The sequence below is a fragment of the Syzygium oleosum genome, unplaced genomic scaffold, assembly GCF_021117445.2.
Source record: "Syzygium oleosum isolate NSW1041296 unplaced genomic scaffold, Sole_v2.1 Sole_v2.01, whole genome shotgun sequence".
Lineage (NCBI taxonomy): Eukaryota > Viridiplantae > Streptophyta > Magnoliopsida > Myrtales > Myrtaceae > Syzygium > Syzygium oleosum.
This window is the reverse complement of record NW_026607485.1, coordinates 6,593,670-6,612,021: the sequence shown is the minus strand read 5'-3', so window position 1 is coordinate 6,612,021 and position 18,352 is coordinate 6,593,670. Positions and strand designations below refer to the sequence as shown.

The following is an 18,352-nucleotide window of genomic DNA, read 5'->3' as shown; positions in this document are numbered from 1 at the left end:
TCTAAGCCAATTGGCTTTTATTCTACTTTCATCTTATTTTGTTTCATTTCATTTTGTTACTTTTATGTGACATACAGTAGCCAATTTAGCACTCTCTCTTTTCAAGAGAGAAATGGAAGTCACAGTTTGGCTATGAACCTCTTGGAAAGAAATACAGCCACCACTTGACAGACAAGATTCCAGCATGATATGCAGTTGGCTCTCTTTACTCCTAAAACTCCCTCAGTTATAATTTTACAGCGTTCAAAAGTAGGAAACACAAGTGGTGATAAATCAAAATAGATACAACCCAACAAGATATTCTAGTAAGGGGCATTTCAGCACTCCATACTCAATATTACCATTAACAAAAAAAAGTAACACCACGTCTTGTCACCTGGCAATGCCGGGGGTCAAATCATCGTGATATCACGAGTATTCGAAGCTAGATTAATTCGCACCTCCTATTTTTTGGCAAAACAATTTGCATCCACTTCGTAATCGAGCTCTAGCATGTGTTCACATACGCATGCACAGATTACATATATACACAAGTTTCTATTTGTGGCCACATACCAAAATACTTCAATATACATGCATATCAAGTTTGCACCGTCTCAAGCTGAAACATGTATCCACCACTTGACTATATCCCATATAATGCAGAAGATACTCCTCTGAAGAAACAAAGTTTCGACGCGGCGTAACACTCTACCATTCCCAGTTGCAGAAACAAAGACACCTTTATGGAATACACACCATCACATCCTAATACCCCCACTAGGCCGAGGGCGAATTCGCAGCCAATTCATCAAACGAGTATGGAGATACAATGATCCAGACACCAATCCGAATTTCATTACAATGCAGCCACTATCCACTTTGCAGTTCCACAGCATAACTTACAGATCAATCGATCAAATCGATCAAACCGATCAATTTCACAGATTGGCCTCGTAAAGCAGCCTCCGACTCGCCGCCGACGCCCCTCCCATCCCGCGATCCTCCCGGGCGCCGGAGTCGGATTCGTCGTGGAACCACCCGACCGACTTCTGCGCTTCGTACACAATCTGGGACAACCCTGAAACGACAGACACGGGACAAATTCCAATAAAGGGCTAACTCGAACCGGCGAGAACCACCGAAGGAACCGGACGCTGTATCGTTACCCTGCTTGACGGTCTGCTTGTTCTGGCGGATGTCGTGGACGGTGGCGGAGATTTTCCAGTAGAGGGGGCGACCGACGTAGAAGAGGACGAGGACGGCGAGGACGGCGAGGAGCACGCGGAACGAGACCTTGGCCCCCGGCGACGCCATTGCTGCGAGGCTCGAGCTTGCTTGGCGTTCCGTGGCGAGTACGAGAGAGAGAGTAACGGAAGCGGGAGTGGAAAAAAAATCGGATCTTGCGCTACAGATCTGCATCCTTTTATACAGGGGTGTGCAACCGGATCGGGTTTACCCGGAAACCGGACCGGCCCACCCGAAAAATAGGTTCGGGAACCGGTTCCATTTTTTAGGAACCGGTTAGAACCGGTCCGGTTTCCGATTCCAAGTAAAAATCAACTTGAACTGGTTTTAGAGCCGGTTTTGAGATAATGTAAAAAAAAGTAAAAACCCTAGATCACGTTACCCTACTTCACCGGTTTTAGAACCGGTTTCTGGTTTAATATTGGGATCTGTTTCACAACTATGAGCGAAACAACACGGTCCTTAAAGTCATCTAAATATTGTGTGATTCAGATGAGATATATAGACATTTTCTCTAGTGAGAGCACTTTACTGCTAACTCTCTTGATTTTCCTTTCAAGATATTTCATTCGGAAACAGAAGTGATGAGTTCTCTCATCATGGCGCAAAATAAAGAGCTAAACACGTTGAACAGATTCTCTAGAAACGTGACTCTTAAAGATTTATTCGATTGGACTATGTCTTGCCACATGGTGCTTTTGGATTGTTGATTTTGATGGATTGTAATTTCAATTGCTCATTTTGGGGATTATTACTTTTGGCGGATAGTGGTATTTGTTATTCATCTTTTACTTTGAATCGTTTCATTGCTACCTATATTATTTTGCTGGAAAAAAATGAAATCGAAAAAGGAACCAAAAAAAAAAAAAAACAGGTTCTCGGGTAGATCCTAAAATCGAACCGGAAAAACAGGGTCGGTTCCAAAACAGGGTCCAGGGAAAATAGGGTTAGTTTCAGATTCCAAAAATTGGGAACCGGTTATAATAAGGTTGGTTTCAGGTTTCAGGTCTGAACCCAACCCACCTTGGAACCGATCACCCCTACTTTTATATTCTCTCTCTCTCTCTCTCTCTCTCTCTCTCTCTCTCTCTCTCTCTCTCTACATATGATTTGCCCATTTTGTCATGCCACGTCATAATTATAAAATGAATTTATTAATTATTCGAGCGATACACGTGTCTCTCTCTCGCTCGAGACGAGTTCGGCGGATCTCGCTCGTGCGTTCTCTTGAGGCGCGTCCTCGGTCGCTTAAGGATCATATTGAACAAATTAAAATTTTTGGGTAACAGTGCATGTTGGAATAAAGTTCAGGGACCATATTGAATAAATTAAAATTCCAGGATGATACTGCACATTGAGCCAAAATCTAGGGACCATTTGTATAATTAAACCAAACAAAAATAGAGGTTTTCTCGTTTGGGCCAACAAAAGAAAAGTTGATATTTTTGCTTGTCGTCCAGTAATAATTTTACGGTCACCATATTATTTAAATATTTTTCTGAAAAATCATTAGTGACCTGCAGAATTCTGCATTTTTTGTACTATAGGATCTGTTTTACATCCATGGAACCAGCTAGGCAATGCCCTAAATGATGCCAAACCGTGCAATGCTCACTCAAACTTGAAATAGGTAACCCTCTAAGCAATTCTCAAATCTACTCCACAATAAAACATCTGAATTTTCTTCTAGTATTTCCCCTAAAATCATTTCAAAGTTGGTAGTCCTCTGCTGTCTGAATTGATGCAAGCCTGGATTTCTTCCAGTGTCTTGCCCTTTGTTTCCGGGACCAATTTCGCCACGAACAGGATGGTCAGCACCGAGAAGCCGGAGTAAATGAAAAATGTACCTGCATCAAGTTGGAAACTTTAGCGATTATTGTCTTACGTGAAAAGGAATGATGAGATTGATCATGAGTGAGGTTGAGTGATGTTCTACCTGAGTTACTCCAGACCATGAGGAAGTTGAATGTGTAAGAGACTGCCCAAGCACCCAACCAGTTCACTAGCACCACTAGGCTACCAGCTGCACCTTTTATGTCTATTGGAAAAATCTGCAGATCAGCAAAATAATCTCTTTTCAGATTTCAAAAGTTTCGCAATCCTTCATCGCTTAAATGTAGAGAAGACTAATTCTGCCAATGTTCTTTGTTCGTCAAGTGAAATGTAAAAAGAGAATGTTCGCCATTTTGATGAGTCGCTATCTTTATATGAAGACCGAACAGGGGGTAAGATTGAATCGTACCTCAGACATTATCACCCACGGAACTGCCCCCAACCCAATCGAGAATGATGCGATGTAAATCTGATTTCATTGCACAAAAGGAGAAGATGGTGAGGATCCGAACCGACCGACCCACCGTGTGATGTATTTAGTATCATTATAGGATTAGTGGACTTACCAATACCCCAGTAACTGCCATGAGTGGTACAAATTCTGGAAACATATTATGTGCCTAAGTGCACAAAGAAAATTCAAATTAATTCAGATACAAATCTAGGAACGGCAAGATGAGAAATTGTTTATCAGAGTGATTTATACTTCTGAAAATAACTGACCTTGAGAAAGAATGAAGATCCTGCAAGAAAGCAGCCTAAAAATGTTCCGGTTGCAGAAACCTACAGATCCGACATTTTCGTCACGAGTCGTCTTATAAGTCTCATTGAGCCGCTATCTTTTTATTCTTACAGAGGTACAGATATATAATAGTTACCATTATGAGTGGCCTCCTTCCAGATTTATCCATTAGTACAGCTCCCAGTAATGAGATTGGAACCTGTCAATTGGTTCTCTTGGTTAAGTCATTTTGAATGATTGCTGTACAGGGTGAGTTTCAGACTTCAACCGAAAAGAGACGAATAAAAGGTTACCTGGACACAAGCATAAGCAATTGTTCCAATCTTCCCTGAAGAAAGACCTGGATTTCGTACCACGGAAGTTAAGGAAGTAGAAGTATAGTGAGCAACAACAAATTGACTCGAGTAAATAGACCATTTGATTTACCAGCTGAAGCAAAGGTTTCACTCACGTAGAAACCTATCCCATTGACTCCACCGAATTGTTGGAATACCATCAGCCCGACACCAATCTATATGCAAAATCGCCAAGTCAGTTGCAACGTCTTACATGAACACAGCGTCATTTCACTTCTCAACCTCAACATGAAAGACTTTGAGAAGAACAAGTTGCTTACAACAACGGAACGTATGTACTTGCTTTGAAACAGGTCCGTCATTCTAGCTTTGGGCAGACTCTGAAGAGTTTCTATATACACCTGTCAAGAATATTTATTCCAGCCAATTAGGGAAAGTTACTCCTCTTTTATCTGTTCTTTTATTTAATTAGTTCTTCTTTTTTCGTAATAAGAATGGCTGCTTAAGTTGTCAATACTTGGATTTCAGCAGCTTCTCGAGAGACATCAGTGTCTTTGCCACGGAGAGTCTGAAGTGCCAACTGGAACTCTTTCTTGCGACCAACCTTTGCCTGAAAGCAACAATTACCATTATCGGTACTACTCCCTACTAAATTCTTTGGTGTTGAACTGCGTGTCATGTTCAAGCGCTTACCAGCCACCTAGGTGACTCCGGGATCAAGAATAGACCCGCAAACAGCACAATGCAGGGTACAAGCCCTATAACATCAAACGAACAATTAGCCACTTCATGCCGATCTCATAGCTCAAACTATACAATATTTGCCATTATTTCCTTGAAATTTCAACAGTTATGATCGTTGAAGATGCTTAATTATTTCCTAAGAAATCAGAATGTACCTGTCAGAGCCAGAGTTCTCCAAGTTACGACGGTTCCCATTAGAAACGCAACTGATGCCCCAATGACAATCATGAGCTGCATAGAAAACATGAAGGAAAAGATACAAGGTTGATGTTTACTCCTTTTTTATCAGAGAGAGAAAAAAACGTGACATACAGGCTTTGAGATTTCTCCACCTGATTTAGAGTAGTGAGCCCTCCACGAAGATGTTTTGGCGCGATTTCCGCAATGAATATAGGAACCTGTTACATCCATTTACATAAAGTTTCATTAAAATCTTTAAGTGCTAATCCTGTCTCTAACTGTCATGACCCCTAAATTAAAGTATCAATGTGCCATGCCATCATCACGGTGTCGTAAAGGAAGGTCTAGAGTTTGAAATCATTACCACGTATGAGAAAACTCCAATTCCATATCCTTTGAAGAACCTCCCCAAATCGAGCAATGACGCCCCCTGTATCCGAACCATTGGAATTAGCAAGTAAACTAGGTTGTAATCTCTTGAAGATCATCTAGAAACTTGAAAAAATTTCCACTTATGTGCCGGGTTGTACATTAGAGAAGTAGACTGCTAGCCATCCTGCAATGCAGAAGATTGCTGACATTCGCATTGCCTGCGAAATTTTGAACGGAGCAGACATTAGCATGACATCAAAATGGCCCAAAAGTCTATGATTTAGCTTGATTTTAAGATAGTCTTCATACCCCTTTTCGACCGAAAAAGTCTGCAATTCGACCACTCGTAATAGCACCAAGCATGGCGCCGATGGTCAATATAGAACTGAACATTGAGTACTGTCATATGCAAGAGCACCAGAGCTGACATGAGGCATGTGCATTGAATAACAAGAACAAGAAAGGCGAAAAAAAATTAATGCAAACCTCTGCCAAAGAGAGGCTAAGATCTTCCATGATAGCAGATTGAGTTGGTGCAGAATAACCCACCTGCCAAAAGAATTACTTAGGCCAAAAAACACCCATTTTTCTCTTCTTTCCCCTTTAACATTTTGGTTCATAACCAAGAAAAGAGAACACAAAAAAAGATTCTTTTGGTTCACCCATGAACTTTACTTATAATGGAATTTGAAAGACTCGGCAAAGGCACCATTTCTCATAGTTCCTCAAGTTTTCAAGAACCCAAAGAAAGGAAAAGGAAGTTTCTCAGCTCCAGTCATCGGTGTACTTACACAAGAGCCGAATTCAAAAGAGCCACAAACAGCAACAAATGTGCTCAGCAACACCGTTGCAATGGAAGAACTACTTTCGACACTCTCGTCACTCTCGCTGTCTTCATAGCTTATAACCTTCTTCTCCAGCTTAACCAAAGGCTCCTGAAGGTCTTCAAGGCCCTGGTTATCACCATTCTCAACATCCTTGTGCTGCTCAATGGCCATCTCTCTAATAGCAGAGGAGGCTACCAATCTAAAAGTGTCAAAATGAGAAAAAGAAAGAACAACAAAGAGGAGAAAAAGGTCAAAAAGGTCTTAAAGATACCAATGACAAATTGGTGCGATAAGCATGGTCACTTGAGGGGGGTATATATACATATGGAGCTTGGCAGCTAGATATTTATTTACTTTGTCTTGTTCTATTGATTGGGGTTATCATAATCAGATATCATTACCGGCATGTGGGTTGAAGCTGTCACTGACGTTGGCATGAGCATTTGTAACTTGTAAGCTTGCTCATGCTCAAGGAAATAGATCGGAAGCAGAATCCTGTTGTAATATTATGCATTTTAAAATTACTATGGAACATGTGAGTTATGAACCATTTTCTTATATTTTCGTGTACGTCCTTGGTGTGGCCTTTGCCTGTACAAATTGCCATGAATTTTTAGGATTTAAGCTCTTTGGTGCAAGCTAGCGAAAGCTGCCAGAATGTTTTCTAATTGTAATTGGCCAAATAAAAAAACATGCACATGATACATGTGAACAAGGAAACTGATGGCATGTCAAGAACAGGCAGCTAGTCGATTTTCCATTGTAGAGTTAATGTAACTGATTCAACAGATAATAACACAAAAAGGGTCATTGAAAACCAGAATTTTCTGCTGTGATTCAGCGAGTTCATTGCGTCAAAGTGTGGAACGTCTACAAAATAATGTTTCAAGACTGTCATCCCATGGTGAGTAGTGATATGGCTGATGGGTTTTTCTGTATAAATATTGCTTATGTTGTGTGCAGTTCTTGAGGATACGTATCTGCTAAATGATCTTTAACTCTTTCTTGACTCTTCCAGTGCTAGGTTGACCACAGTAACTGCAGTAGCTGAAGGATGATTAAAATGGCTGACTTAAATAAATAGCTCGTTTAAGCCAAAAATAATTCAAATCCCGGTCAAGTCAGCTTTTCTCAAACGAAGGTCTGTCATTCTTTTACAAGATGATATTTACCCAAAATGAGATTTTTTAAGAGTCATTGATAATTTGGCAGAAAAGGATATGAAAAGAAGAAAAAGATGAACTTTGCCCAATTGTCTTATCTGATGATTCAGGCGAAAGTGACTTAAGGAATTTCAACAAATTGGCAACCAATCCTAATGAGGCTTATTCAGGATATATTCTCTCTCAGAAATCTTGGGTCCTCTTTCTTTTAATAAAACTTTCACCGTGAAGAATGTACAAGAAAGAATTTAAGAATTATTTTGGTAATCTATAACAAGTTCAGTTCATAATTACGATAGTTATGGCAGTATTGTCCCAACTCGCACTTAATACTACGTCGCAGTTTACTCCTGAAAGCATGATTTTATTCAACCAGAAGAATACATTGGAGTCTACCGTCAGCATAAGATGGCAGGAAAAAAGAAATAGTAAACAAACTTCAAGAAATGAAATGAAGGGAAGATAAGAGGATACTTTTTTTACTTTAGTTCATGATTCTTTATGATCATTAATTCACTTTATTGCTGTTAATCAACTGTTGGCAAAAGGTTTGCTCATCTGATCTCAGCTTCACTAAAAGACAACACCTTGACCAGCATCTCTTCAGCAATTTGCTCAAATGGCTAAACATGATTTAACATTGAAGTTTCTACTGACACTGACATTACAAGCCAAATAAACAGGAAAATATGGTCATGTACACTTGTGCATATCTACATAAGCCCACTCATGATTCATCTTATCTGTGTTAATGCAATTGGGTTGCTAATTCCTCTCCTTTAATCTGTAAAATTTAATAACCCACCAAATGAAACGAGAGAACTATGCCGACACTACACCCACCATAATCATCAAATGTATCTTGATACTAGTTAATGACAGCACTAGAACCTTATCACCTGTCCCTCGATGTTCACCAAAGAGCATCCTCGAAAAATGCATCACGTTTGGCTTCCATCGTTATTCTGGGCTGATCTTTCCTGTTCCCGCAAGCTGACATGAAATAATAATATTATCTTGGGAAGGTACTTTATGGGTATGGGACAAAGGATCAGCCAAAAAAAATCAGTGATAAAATAAGCAGAAAAATAGCTGTGTGTGACTCAGCCCAGAACCCAAACTGTGTCAAGTGGAAGACTGGTCTTTGTGCAATCTGGCCATCCGGGACATTACAATACTAATTTGCTGTTAAGTGTGTTCTTGTTTTGGAATAATTTATGTGGTGAAGAAAGTGGTAGATGAAAAATGAATCCATGGATCGGGAACATGTCAACTATCAGTCTGAGTCAGGACCAACGCGGCCAGATCGCCAATTTGATTTCATCGTTCAATGATCATCGACAGCTATATTATGGTATCGATCTGAATGCAGAAGCGTGAAGAAACTTGGAAAGTGCGAAAGATACTCTCCGTTTTTTTCCAGGATTAATCTATGAATTTATGTAGAATATGGACGGCATTCTAGCTTCGTCTTCGACAATTTGTCGACAAATTTGCAAATGTAGGGAGATGAACCATGGATTTCAGAGCCTCGGGCATTCTTCCAACATGCTAACGAGGAAATATTCGGTTTCCTCCGATGCAGTTGTTTTGCAAATCACATGGACATGCAATGCACTAAAAAGTTGCAGCATGTCTTTTTTAGTTGTATGTGAATTTGCTGTATCTTCTTTTGGGGTAAAAGTTGGGGCAAGAAGCCCATAAGAAAATAATTACAGTAAATGCTTCTCGACATACAAATTTGGTAATTTAGCGGGTTAATTAAAAAAAAAGCACAACTTTAGGCTGAGGGACAATTCTGGCCCGAACTTATTTTTGTCCCGTAAAAAAGTACCAACTTTAGGTCGAGGGACAATTTTGGCCCGAACTTTTTTTTGTCCCCGTAAAAAAGCACCAACTTTAGGTCAAGTGACAATTCTGGCCCAAACTTTTTTTTGTCTCATAAAAAAGCACTAACTTTCACTTAAATTTCAAATCTGGCCTCTATTGACTTAGAACCATTACTTATCTAACTTGACTATTCCACCTTAGCAATAAATCCACGTGGCTTGCTGATTGGATTTAAAGCAATATTCATTGTCTTATTCTCTGAGCCACAATTTGAAGAATAACGGTGAAATTGTTCGCCTCCTTCACTTCATCGGCAAGTCAAAAATATCTCCAGTTTGAATCTCTCTGGCCAGACGTAATCTGAAGCTGACCACCGCTTGTCGACAGACGCCATGGACGAGATTCGCTAAGCTCGTCACCATAACCTTTTTTTCTCAAACAATGGTGACTTTAGACAGAAAGTCAACAGGACCAGATTTGAAATCAGAGTGAAAGTTTGTTATTTTTTATGAGACAAAAAAAATTGGGGCCATAATTATCACTCGACCTAAAGTTGGTGCTTTTTACAGGACAAAAAAAAGTTCGGGCCAGAATTGTCCCTCGACCTCAAGTTGATGCTTTTTTGCTGGACAAAAAAAAGTTCAGGCCAGAATTGTCCCTCGATCTAAAGTTGGCGTTTTTTTTTTGGAATTAGGCCGTAATTTAGCAGAAAAATTGATAATTTAATATAGAGGTCGGTAATTTCAATGAAATTTGTGATTTATTCAAAAAGTTGGTAACTTCGAATCAATTTAAATGGCTCAAATAAGAATTAGTAACCTAGGGGCTATTATTTGTATCAAGAAAATGTTTTGTTAATCGTTATCTCCACGGCCGTTGGCAAATTGCATTGTCCGCTCGAAGGAAGATGACCCAGGTAACTTTCCCTAGAAGCTTTCTGTAGTCTTTGAGATAAATGAATTTAGAAGACCTTCGTGCCGTAGTCTAAGTTTTTCTTCTTTACCATCTGACTTTTATTTTGGAATGAATCCGTTGTATTGGTAACTTCATCGAAGAAAGTAGATCATTCACTCAAGTTAAGGTTAGTAATTTCTTATTAGAGTTTATAACATTAACACATTTACGATTCACCCTAATGAAAATTGATTATATCGGAAGAAATAATCACAATGTAAGTACTTAAATTTTTGCCCGCTTTACAATTGAGTATCCCAATCCTTTGTTTTATTTGATCAAGTACCTCAACTTTTCGAATGTCAATCAATATAAGACGTCCATTAAATCGTGGACTAAAAAGGCCAAATTAGACACTAATGCTAGTAAGTAGTTGCTTATCTTGCACATTGGCATCGCATTGTGACTTTTTAAAATGATGCCGAGCCAACTGAGATGTGTTGGTTGGTCAACATCATCTAAGTTAGCACACACTCTTTTTCTCTCTCCTCATCACTCAACACCAAAATGAAGATGGCATAATTTTCGCTAGCAAGCGAGTCATGTCAGCCACATCACATGGCCTAGTAGAAGAGATTTTCTTGGCCTCGTTAAGGTAAGATACCTCATAAAGCCAATCGATTTTAGAAGCATCAAATTTAAGATAAGAACTGGAAGGAGTAAGAGAAACTGTAATATTTTTACTATCGGAGTTGGAGTTTCTACCTGGGTTTTTACACTCGTGATTATGATGATGCTTCCCTTCAAAACCTGTGTTATTACATATCTTAAAAGGATAGTATAGCACTTAATCCATGGCTCTGATACCAAGAGGGGGTTATGCCAGGAACAAAATCAAAGGTGGCGTAGGTAATCAGTCCATCAGCTGTGCCTCACGGGCCTTTCTTATTTAGGACCGACTTTTAGCATTTAGCTTTGATTCTTATTGCAAGTACTTGATTAAACGAAGAAGAAGTTAAGGTACTAAATTGTAAGATGGACAAAAATTCGGGTACTTGCAGTGTTATTATCCATTTTGTAAACAGTAAAGAAATGTTGGTAACTATATATAAGAGTTGGTGAATTTGTCGTACTGAATTCTAAGCCCCCCCCCCCCCCCCAAAAAAAATGAAAACAGCATTTTGAAAGAATTAATGGCGAAATCTGTTAGGTATTTGTTCAGCAGATGAATAAGCTGTTCTGCATTCTCTCATAAACGAATCCATGTGCAGAAATAACGATTACCCGTTTGAATTTTTCGTTCAGTGGTCTGTCGGGCAAAGTTACGCGAATAGATGCCACCGATTCACCAGACTGGCGCAGGCAAAATGAATTGTCTAACGAGCGGCTGCAACAGCAACCGTTACGTAAATGCCAGGATGCGTAGTTAAAGAAAGCACAGTTACGAAGCTTTTTTTGGATCATGGCTTCTGCTACTAAGAGCAGCAGAGTGTCAGTTCTACTTGAAGACGTCGACCAGGTTATACCAGTCACAGTCGTAGACAAAGTCGGACCCTACACGTGAAAGCAATGAAAATATGACATTTTGAGGCTACTGCGAAAAGGGTGTTTCAAACAAAGAGGGAGCATAGTTATAGTTGCACTAATCAATGAATGTCCCCCTAGCTTCAAATTTGGGTAGACAAGATAACATGAAGAATAAAATCCACCCTCCAAGGAGCCATTCGTGTTGACATAAGTAAATGATGTTCAAGCCAATTCAATCAAGCAACCAAGAAACGAATAGAAAAACAGAGGGAGAAAGAGAGATCAGTGAACTGCCAGATATAAAAAAGAAATTGCCGCTCATTCCAACCATGAAGTCATGGTGATAATACATGCCTGAAACAGGTGGATAAGGCTAGTCAGCTTGAAAGTATTAGACAAACGAAAAATTATGGAAGAGAAATGGCTCAAGGAAACAGTGCACTTCCGAAATTTTTGTGACAAGAATGTCTTGCTCAATACGAACTGCCGCAGATTATTAATCATTGCACCATCCCGTCAATCACTCCAACGGGCAGGCTTTCTCAAATTCGTGTTGCTCTTTGCGACACGAGTCAAACTCATTCGTATAGTAATACATACAACCCACATAAGCATCCATTTCTTTCGTGCATCTGTGATGAAGATCCTTCAACCTGATGAATAGACAAACATCATTGATCTTAACAAAGCGAACATGCCAATCAGTGTGTCTCTCACTGGCAGCAAAGAACAAAGATTCATGCTTATCCATGCTACTATATGCATAACTTGGGCCGATCATAATTATAAAATGGAGTGTCTGCATGACAAAGAAGTTATATATCCTACTGGACAGGGGATAAACTAGGATAAACTAGGGGCCTTAAACATTTAGCCAGTTGTCCAAAACACAATATAGAATTCCAACAGTGGACATACAAGTCACACAGAAGACGAATGGAAAACTTCCAAGTTTAAAGAAAAGCAGCTGCTTAAAAGCCAATACACCAAAGGTGCCTGTTCAAATAATATAAGCTGTGGTTCCAAGGACCTGGGACCAAATTATGTCTCATCCAAGTAACTTCACCCTACTTATGTAGTCCAGGCATCAATAGTAGAAAAATTGGGATCCACAAAGCTAATAAGCAACTCCAATCGATCACCTACAATATAGTGTTAAAAAACCATGTCATAAGGGACAAAAATTGATGCTCTCACCCAATTGGATTACAAGAACCATGTCAATCCTTGTTTGAGAAAAGACGCAATTTCAATTCAATAGCCCAAACTTCTAGAGGAATGGACTCTCTCTTTGCCACCATTTCATTAGACAAATCTAATCCTCATAATCTACCAAGGTTCGTCTCAATCCTGAACTTTGAACCACAATGTCAGACTCTATAGTGCAAGTCATCATCACTTTTGCCCCAGACTTGAGAAATAGTTTTGCCTCACTGATTTATGTAGGAAGACTGCAGATGATACCGCTGGAGGGCTTCACATACATATTTGACTGGGCTAAAAAGCATACTAGCCCTAATGGATAGGAGGATTAGGAAATTCAGAGAAATCTCAGTGTTTCTAAATGAAGCATTTATTTGCAAACAAGATTAACTCCAATTTTTAATGCCACCGGGCACAGGATGGTCAGCTACCTGATTCACCTATGAACATTCAGCATTTTAATATGAACATGATATAATCATAGTAGTAAGCATTTACTACCAGTTGCTGACTAGGGTTCGCAGATCGGCCCCTTGTCCCCGAATACGGTAATATGTTCTCATAAAAGCTCGCTCCAATCTGACTTCTAAAAGGGAAGTGAGCACAGGTGAGAATTTTTTAGGAAGTTGAGAGGTTCCAGACTCTCCCTTCCCCCACCCCAATGCTGGGGCAGCGCTCAATCTTCCTTGGCTTTGTTGCTCTTTAAAACTTCACAAACGGGATATTTCTAATCGAGCAACTTGGAAAAAATTTGAGAGGTTTTTCTAACTGACCACAATGATCTGTCCACTGGATATTTTGTGAGATACTCTGCACACTGGAGAATTTATTGGAAAATTTTTCCATGGGGTTAAAAACAAAGTAGTGGTGATAATGGCAAAAGAAAATACAGAAATTTTACTTAAAATCTCATGATAGCATCAGAGGTCAATGCTTTCAAGCTCAAAATAGGGAAGGTCTATCTCAAACTTCCTAACATTATGATGCAAGTCATTCAACTCTTTCATAATGAAGTGAAAACAAAAGTAGAACTTCTCGTTTTAAAATCAAAAGGGCAAGTAAGGGCCTCAATGTTTACTGTAAGTTCGCAACAGTTGATAGATGAAACTTGATGGTTTTGCAAATCAGTGAATAGTCCAAAATCGAATAGAATTGCAGTTTATATGACAAACATTGTGGTTATCCTAGTTATCAAGAATAGACTGGGCAAATTTCGTAAGAGCCCACATCTATCTTACTCAAGAGATCTGATATCTATGTGACCAAAATCCTGAGCTTCTCAGGATATACATATCTTGGACAGCTAAAGAGGATAATCAGGACATTAAGCAAGTTGCACTGACTACGAGCAGCATTTGCCCTTTTCTTCAGGAGAGAGGGAAGGCGAGGTAAACGCCTCTACTTCTACTACTGTCTTCTGTCATCAGAATTTAGTAAAAGGCCAATTATAAAAGCCAAAAGCAGAAGCGCTTTCTCCACTCTTTCATCTTTAAGTGGTTGACTGGAAAATGTCAGGATTACTATCTATAATGTGACAAGTAGCATTTAGTCAACAATTCCTATTATTTCTTAGTAAAATTAAAAAGAAAAAAACACTTTCAGAAACGATAGCATACAGTTACTACATGTAATAACAGGTATTACTAAACGAGCACTGCCAAGATATGATAATCAAGTGACTTGTGTGCACGTTTGAGTTAAAATAAATTACCCATGTCCACACTATTATACATAGCCGCCACTGTATAGTAAAATAGTCTATTGTTAAAAGACACAACTCAGGCAGACACGACATGCCGCAACTGAAGTCAAGAGGTCATGCCAAAATTCTAGCCACACGGACATTAAAATTAAATAGGAAACCTCTGTTTTCCCTTTAGTAAGCCAAAGATGAGAATATTGCCCAGAACAAATTTCACATGTGGAAGTAAGATGTCTATCTCTACTCCCATCTTCCCCTGGTAATTAACGACCACTCAATAATTTGACAAATTTGGATATGATTGTTCATGTCAATCTTGAAATGATGATCATGATATAATCTGGATGAAGACAGGATATCATAGGCAACCCTAGATTATTGCTCTCGCAGTAGTAATCCCACCATTACATTTAAAGAGGTGATCCTAGTAATAAAGGTTCTATTTTTCAATACATAGACGAAAAGCATCTTGATTTGCATTTCCATTCAGTCTCAGTTCAGGAAAGACACAATGCTTGGTATCTAAAGCATCACATGATTCACATCCAACTCTAGAACTCTCAAGATCAACCCTTCATAATCTTGTCGAAGTGACGCCTTAATATAATCCTACAAAGTTGTCCATATCAACCGAGAAACAAAACACCACCCTGGGTATCTGGAGCACCATATGATTCACAGGACAACTCTAAAATTCTCATCATTACCCCTTCATTGTCTCATCGGAGAGACGGCTAAACAAAACCCCACACAACTTGTTTATATCAATCAATCAGGACAGAAAAACACCACCAACCCACAAACATATAGCCAGGGCAAAACAGTTCCTTACAGACTGAGCACGCAGCGAGTGACCTCGCGGCCTTTCTCGAGGCACTTCTCGGGGTTCGGGTCCTTCTGCTTGCACTTGAGGAACGCCACGTTCTCGGGCCTGCACCTCGTGGCAATGTGCTTCGAGGACGCCATCAGCACCGCCGACGTCGGGATGGGCTCTCCCGCCGCGTCCACAGGGCTCGCCATCCCCCCACGCGCGCCTCTCAACTCACCAAAATCCTGCCAAAATGGGCCGTCAAAATCCAAAATTTTTTTCTCAGCTAAAAATCTCAACGAGAAGAATCAGTGCTCGCGAGGCGCTGCAGCGAGGAATATCAACAACCAGAGAGAGCGCGAAACCAATGCGAATCCCCCTATGCGGATGATTCGACCATAAAAAATCGAACTTTCCAATCAAATCGATCTCATTGCGCCCAGAAAAACGATAAAATTGATCAGCGCAAGATCAGTGCAAAACAAAATCGCCACGCTAAGATCAGTGCGAGCCCCCCCAAATTCAACAGACAGTTCAGACGCTCACCTTCGGTTGGATCGAAATTTGTCAGAGAGAGAGAGAGTAGAAGAAGAAGAAGAAGAAGAAGTAGGCGAGAGCAACGAGTAAATTAGGGCACAGCGATCCCGAGACGGTGCTAAAATGCGCCGGGGGCAACGTCGTGTACGAGGACCGTGATTACGGCGCAATGCCGAGGGCATTTATGACTTTTCGAGCTCCGCCACCTTTTTTTTGTTTTTCCTGCTACTTTGCTGCTTGGGCGAGACTTTCGCTGCTACTTCTTCTTCTTCTTCTGCGAGCGGCTGTTGTTCTTCGGTTCTCCTGTTGATCCTACGCTTTTGCTCCGGAGATTGAGCGGGTAAGGTCGTCGCTTCGTTCGTTGATGCTTCTTGTTCTTTGTATCGTCTTGTGGTTCCCCGAGTGTTTTTGAGGAGGTTTTTGGGGCGAGGGGCTTGCGGATTGGTCGAGTTCTTGTCGGCACGATTTCGTGTCCCGAGATCGATTCTTGGAATTAGGTCGGCACAGTGGAACCATTAGGTTGTAGCTTCTGTTCTTAACTTATTGTTGCGGGCAAAGCTTCGAGTGAAGTTTCCGGTTGTGCGCGCGTAAGGTGTTCGATGAAATGACGACGAGAAACCCATTTGACGTCAGGTGCATTTGCACTGAGTTGGAGTTTGATGCTACAAAAAGAACCGGTCAAAATCTGCTTGTTTAAATCTATTTTAGCAGCATGACCCAAAAAAACAAAATTTTTTTAACAGAATGAGCAAAGCAGTTTGTTTGAGGAGCTTAAGTTGTCGAGACAAGGTGCCGCATTGCCCTCGGAAGATGGGTTTCGTGACTTTTTGCTGATTACCCTCGAGGTTTGTTTTGGGTTGTCCTTTTGAACTTGTGAAAGACGAGTTTGAGCTAAGATCGTCCGCACCTTGAGAAGATGCCGTGTCTTCCAATACATCTGCCGTGTAATAAGTTTTTTTTTTTGGTAACCTGCAGTGTAATAAGTTTTTTTTTTTTTTTGGTTAAGATGCAGTGTAATAAGTTAGCGTGGGCATTTTTGGAAGTTACTCGTTTTGGCAGATTTTTGTGTGGAGTTCTCATAGACCCGGATAAATGTGTAGTGAAGCCCACTTCTTGCTTCTCTGCGAGTGAATGTTCTTCTTATATTGTCATTCTCATAAGGGGCTTTTATCATTTGTGTTTGGACATTTATACTTTTTCACAATTTTTTCTATTGTTGCATGGCTTAGTTGTGTGCTTGGAGAATTGAATTCCATCAAACTTGCTTAATAGAGGTGTTCTTGCATGCGCAATCTGTTTTTGCATGTAATTCCGTCACTTTCGTAATTATCCTGTTCGTTTGGTATTTCTTTTTCTCATCATGACTTTACCCTTGTGTTTGTTTGTTCTGTTGAACTAGTTTGCGTTGTGTTCATTTAAGCTTGTAAATGGGGGACAAGAAGAAGAAGGCTGCATCAGTGTTTGTCAGGCTTGTTTCCGCTGCTGGGACTGGCTTCTTCTATGTGAAGAAGAAGAATCCGCGTAAGATGGTAGAGAAACTGGAGTTCCGAAAGTATGACCCTCGGGTTAATCGGCATGTTCTGTTTACTGAGGCAAAGATGAAGTGAGCGGTTGCCAATATTTTGACCTTCAGATGGCAGAAATAGCTATAGGGGAAGAGATACAAAATGAACTGCACTTCTTGTATGCCGGTCCATTATGATTTTTCTTAAATTGTTGAATTATAACTTGTTTTCTCATCTCGCTGGAATTTTTACTTTGTTGAATACCAATTGGGATTTGAATAGGTTAGCATTTGTGTTATCTATTGTTTGAGACATTTATATCATGTCTGCTTTTGACATTGCTCACAACCTAGCATAGTCCGTGGGCATGCTCTCTATTCATTTACACAGTGTTTTTTAGCAAGAGCGATTTCTGGTGAATTCTTTTCTTTTTCTGGTCGATAAGGGCCATTGAGATGGGCTAAGGCTACTATGATTGAAAGAGCTTTGCGTCTATTGAACTGTTCTCCTTTCTTGCATCGTTTTTCATGGAACACATGTGTAACACATTGTACAGTCAATGGTGTGAACGTGGAATCTCCACCCTCCACTGCTTTGTGTCCGAGCGGTGGCCATACTCAACAGCGGGCAATTGGGCAGGATTTCATGATCGCGACGATGGGGTAGTACTGCTCTTTTTTCCAAGTTTAACAAGCAGAAGGAACTCTCTATGTATGGTTGACGTTTCAATCACATGTCAATTTCTTCCGACATTTTTCAGTTTATCTTGTCAGCATGGGTTGTCTAAGCAGGATTTTGCTGAATTTTTTTCTCAAGGAGCATTTCTGATGAGTACTCTATCGAATCTTAGAAGTTCTCGATCGTTATCAATCTCTAGTAGTCCTTTTAATCCTAATTTGAATAGTTTACTGTAGTTGACCAACATATTTAGCTAGTTCCAGTCTTTTACTGAGTGTTGAGTA

At 40.1% G+C, this 18,352-nt stretch overlaps 4 protein-coding genes across 5 annotated transcripts; 1 reads left to right on the top strand and 3 right to left on the bottom strand.

The window, feature by feature from the left end:
- Positions 1 to 524: 524 nt before the first annotated feature.
- LOC115684969 (uncharacterized) lies at positions 525 to 1,373 on the bottom strand. The gene is made up of 2 exons (XM_030609936.2): positions 1,149 to 1,373; positions 525 to 1,060 (listed from the first exon to the last, which is right to left on the bottom strand). The coding sequence occupies exons 1-2, from the start codon at positions 1,294 to 1,296 to the stop codon at positions 921 to 923; spliced, it is 288 nt and encodes a 95-aa protein (XP_030465796.1). The 5' UTR covers positions 1,297 to 1,373; the 3' UTR covers positions 525 to 920.
- A 1,469-nt stretch (positions 1,374 to 2,842) lies between these two features.
- LOC115684967 (sugar transporter ERD6-like 16) lies at positions 2,843 to 6,419 on the bottom strand. The gene is made up of 18 exons (XM_030609932.2): positions 6,186 to 6,419; positions 5,881 to 5,943; positions 5,704 to 5,793; positions 5,553 to 5,612; positions 5,387 to 5,452; positions 5,175 to 5,240; positions 4,998 to 5,073; positions 4,792 to 4,856; positions 4,616 to 4,708; positions 4,419 to 4,499; positions 4,229 to 4,313; positions 4,096 to 4,142; positions 3,939 to 4,001; positions 3,784 to 3,843; positions 3,627 to 3,680; positions 3,470 to 3,529; positions 3,164 to 3,278; positions 2,843 to 3,074 (listed from the first exon to the last, which is right to left on the bottom strand). The coding sequence occupies exons 1-18, from the start codon at positions 6,390 to 6,392 to the stop codon at positions 2,932 to 2,934; spliced, it is 1,494 nt and encodes a 497-aa protein (XP_030465792.1). The 5' UTR covers positions 6,393 to 6,419; the 3' UTR covers positions 2,843 to 2,931.
- A 5,516-nt stretch (positions 6,420 to 11,935) lies between these two features.
- On the bottom strand, positions 11,936 to 15,976 carry LOC115684968 (NADH dehydrogenase [ubiquinone] 1 alpha subcomplex subunit 8-B). The gene is made up of 3 exons (XM_030609935.2): positions 15,895 to 15,976; positions 15,373 to 15,593; positions 11,936 to 12,288 (listed from the first exon to the last, which is right to left on the bottom strand). The coding sequence occupies exons 2-3, from the start codon at positions 15,558 to 15,560 to the stop codon at positions 12,156 to 12,158; spliced, it is 321 nt and encodes a 106-aa protein (XP_030465795.1). The 5' UTR covers positions 15,561 to 15,593; positions 15,895 to 15,976; the 3' UTR covers positions 11,936 to 12,155.
- Positions 15,977 to 16,130: 154 nt separating this feature from the next.
- Positions 16,131 to 17,871, top strand: LOC115684970 (uncharacterized). 2 transcript variants are annotated; one of them, XM_030609937.2, is made up of 2 exons: positions 16,131 to 16,225; positions 17,306 to 17,871. In XM_030609937.2, exon 2 carries the CDS (start codon positions 17,313 to 17,315, stop codon positions 17,490 to 17,492), a length of 180 nt encoding a protein of 59 aa, XP_030465797.1. In that variant the 5' UTR covers positions 16,131 to 16,225; positions 17,306 to 17,312; the 3' UTR covers positions 17,493 to 17,871. The 2 variants fall into 2 exon arrangements, with proteins under 2 accessions (XP_030465797.1, XP_056171265.1); XM_056315290.1 differs by having other exon boundaries at positions 16,210 to 16,225; positions 17,285 to 17,871.
- Positions 17,872 to 18,352: the final 481 nt, after the last annotated feature.

What these genes read in the sequence shown, in the direction of transcription:
- LOC115684967 (XM_030609932.2), bottom strand. Translation starts at nt 6,392, where the DNA reads ATGGCCATTGAGCAGCACAAGGATGTTGAGAATGGTGATAACCAGGGC. An exon ending in TTAGCCTCTCTTTGGCAGAG is followed by an intron (nt 5,794 to 5,880) that starts GTTTGCATTAAT and finishes TGCATATGACAG; the next exon opens with TACTCAATGTTCAGTTCTAT. An exon ending in CGGAGTCACCTAGGTGGCTG is followed by an intron (nt 4,709 to 4,791) that starts GTAAGCGCTTGA and finishes TGTTGCTTTCAG; the next exon opens with GCAAAGGTTGGTCGCAAGAA.
- LOC115684968 (XM_030609935.2), bottom strand. Translation starts at nt 15,560, where the DNA reads ATGGCGAGCCCTGTGGACGCGGCGGGAGAGCCCATCCCGACGTCGGCG. An exon ending in ACTCGCTGCGTGCTCAGTCT is followed by an intron (nt 12,289 to 15,372) that starts GTAAGGAACTGT and finishes TCTATTCATCAG; the next exon opens with GTTGAAGGATCTTCATCACA.
- LOC115684969 (XM_030609936.2), bottom strand. Translation starts at nt 1,296, where the DNA reads ATGGCGTCGCCGGGGGCCAAGGTCTCGTTCCGCGTGCTCCTCGCCGTC. An exon ending in CAAGCAGACCGTCAAGCAGG is followed by an intron (nt 1,061 to 1,148) that starts GTAACGATACAG and finishes CTGTCGTTTCAG; the next exon opens with GGTTGTCCCAGATTGTGTAC.
- LOC115684970 (XM_030609937.2), top strand. Translation starts at nt 17,313, where the DNA reads ATGGGGGACAAGAAGAAGAAGGCTGCATCAGTGTTTGTCAGGCTTGTT.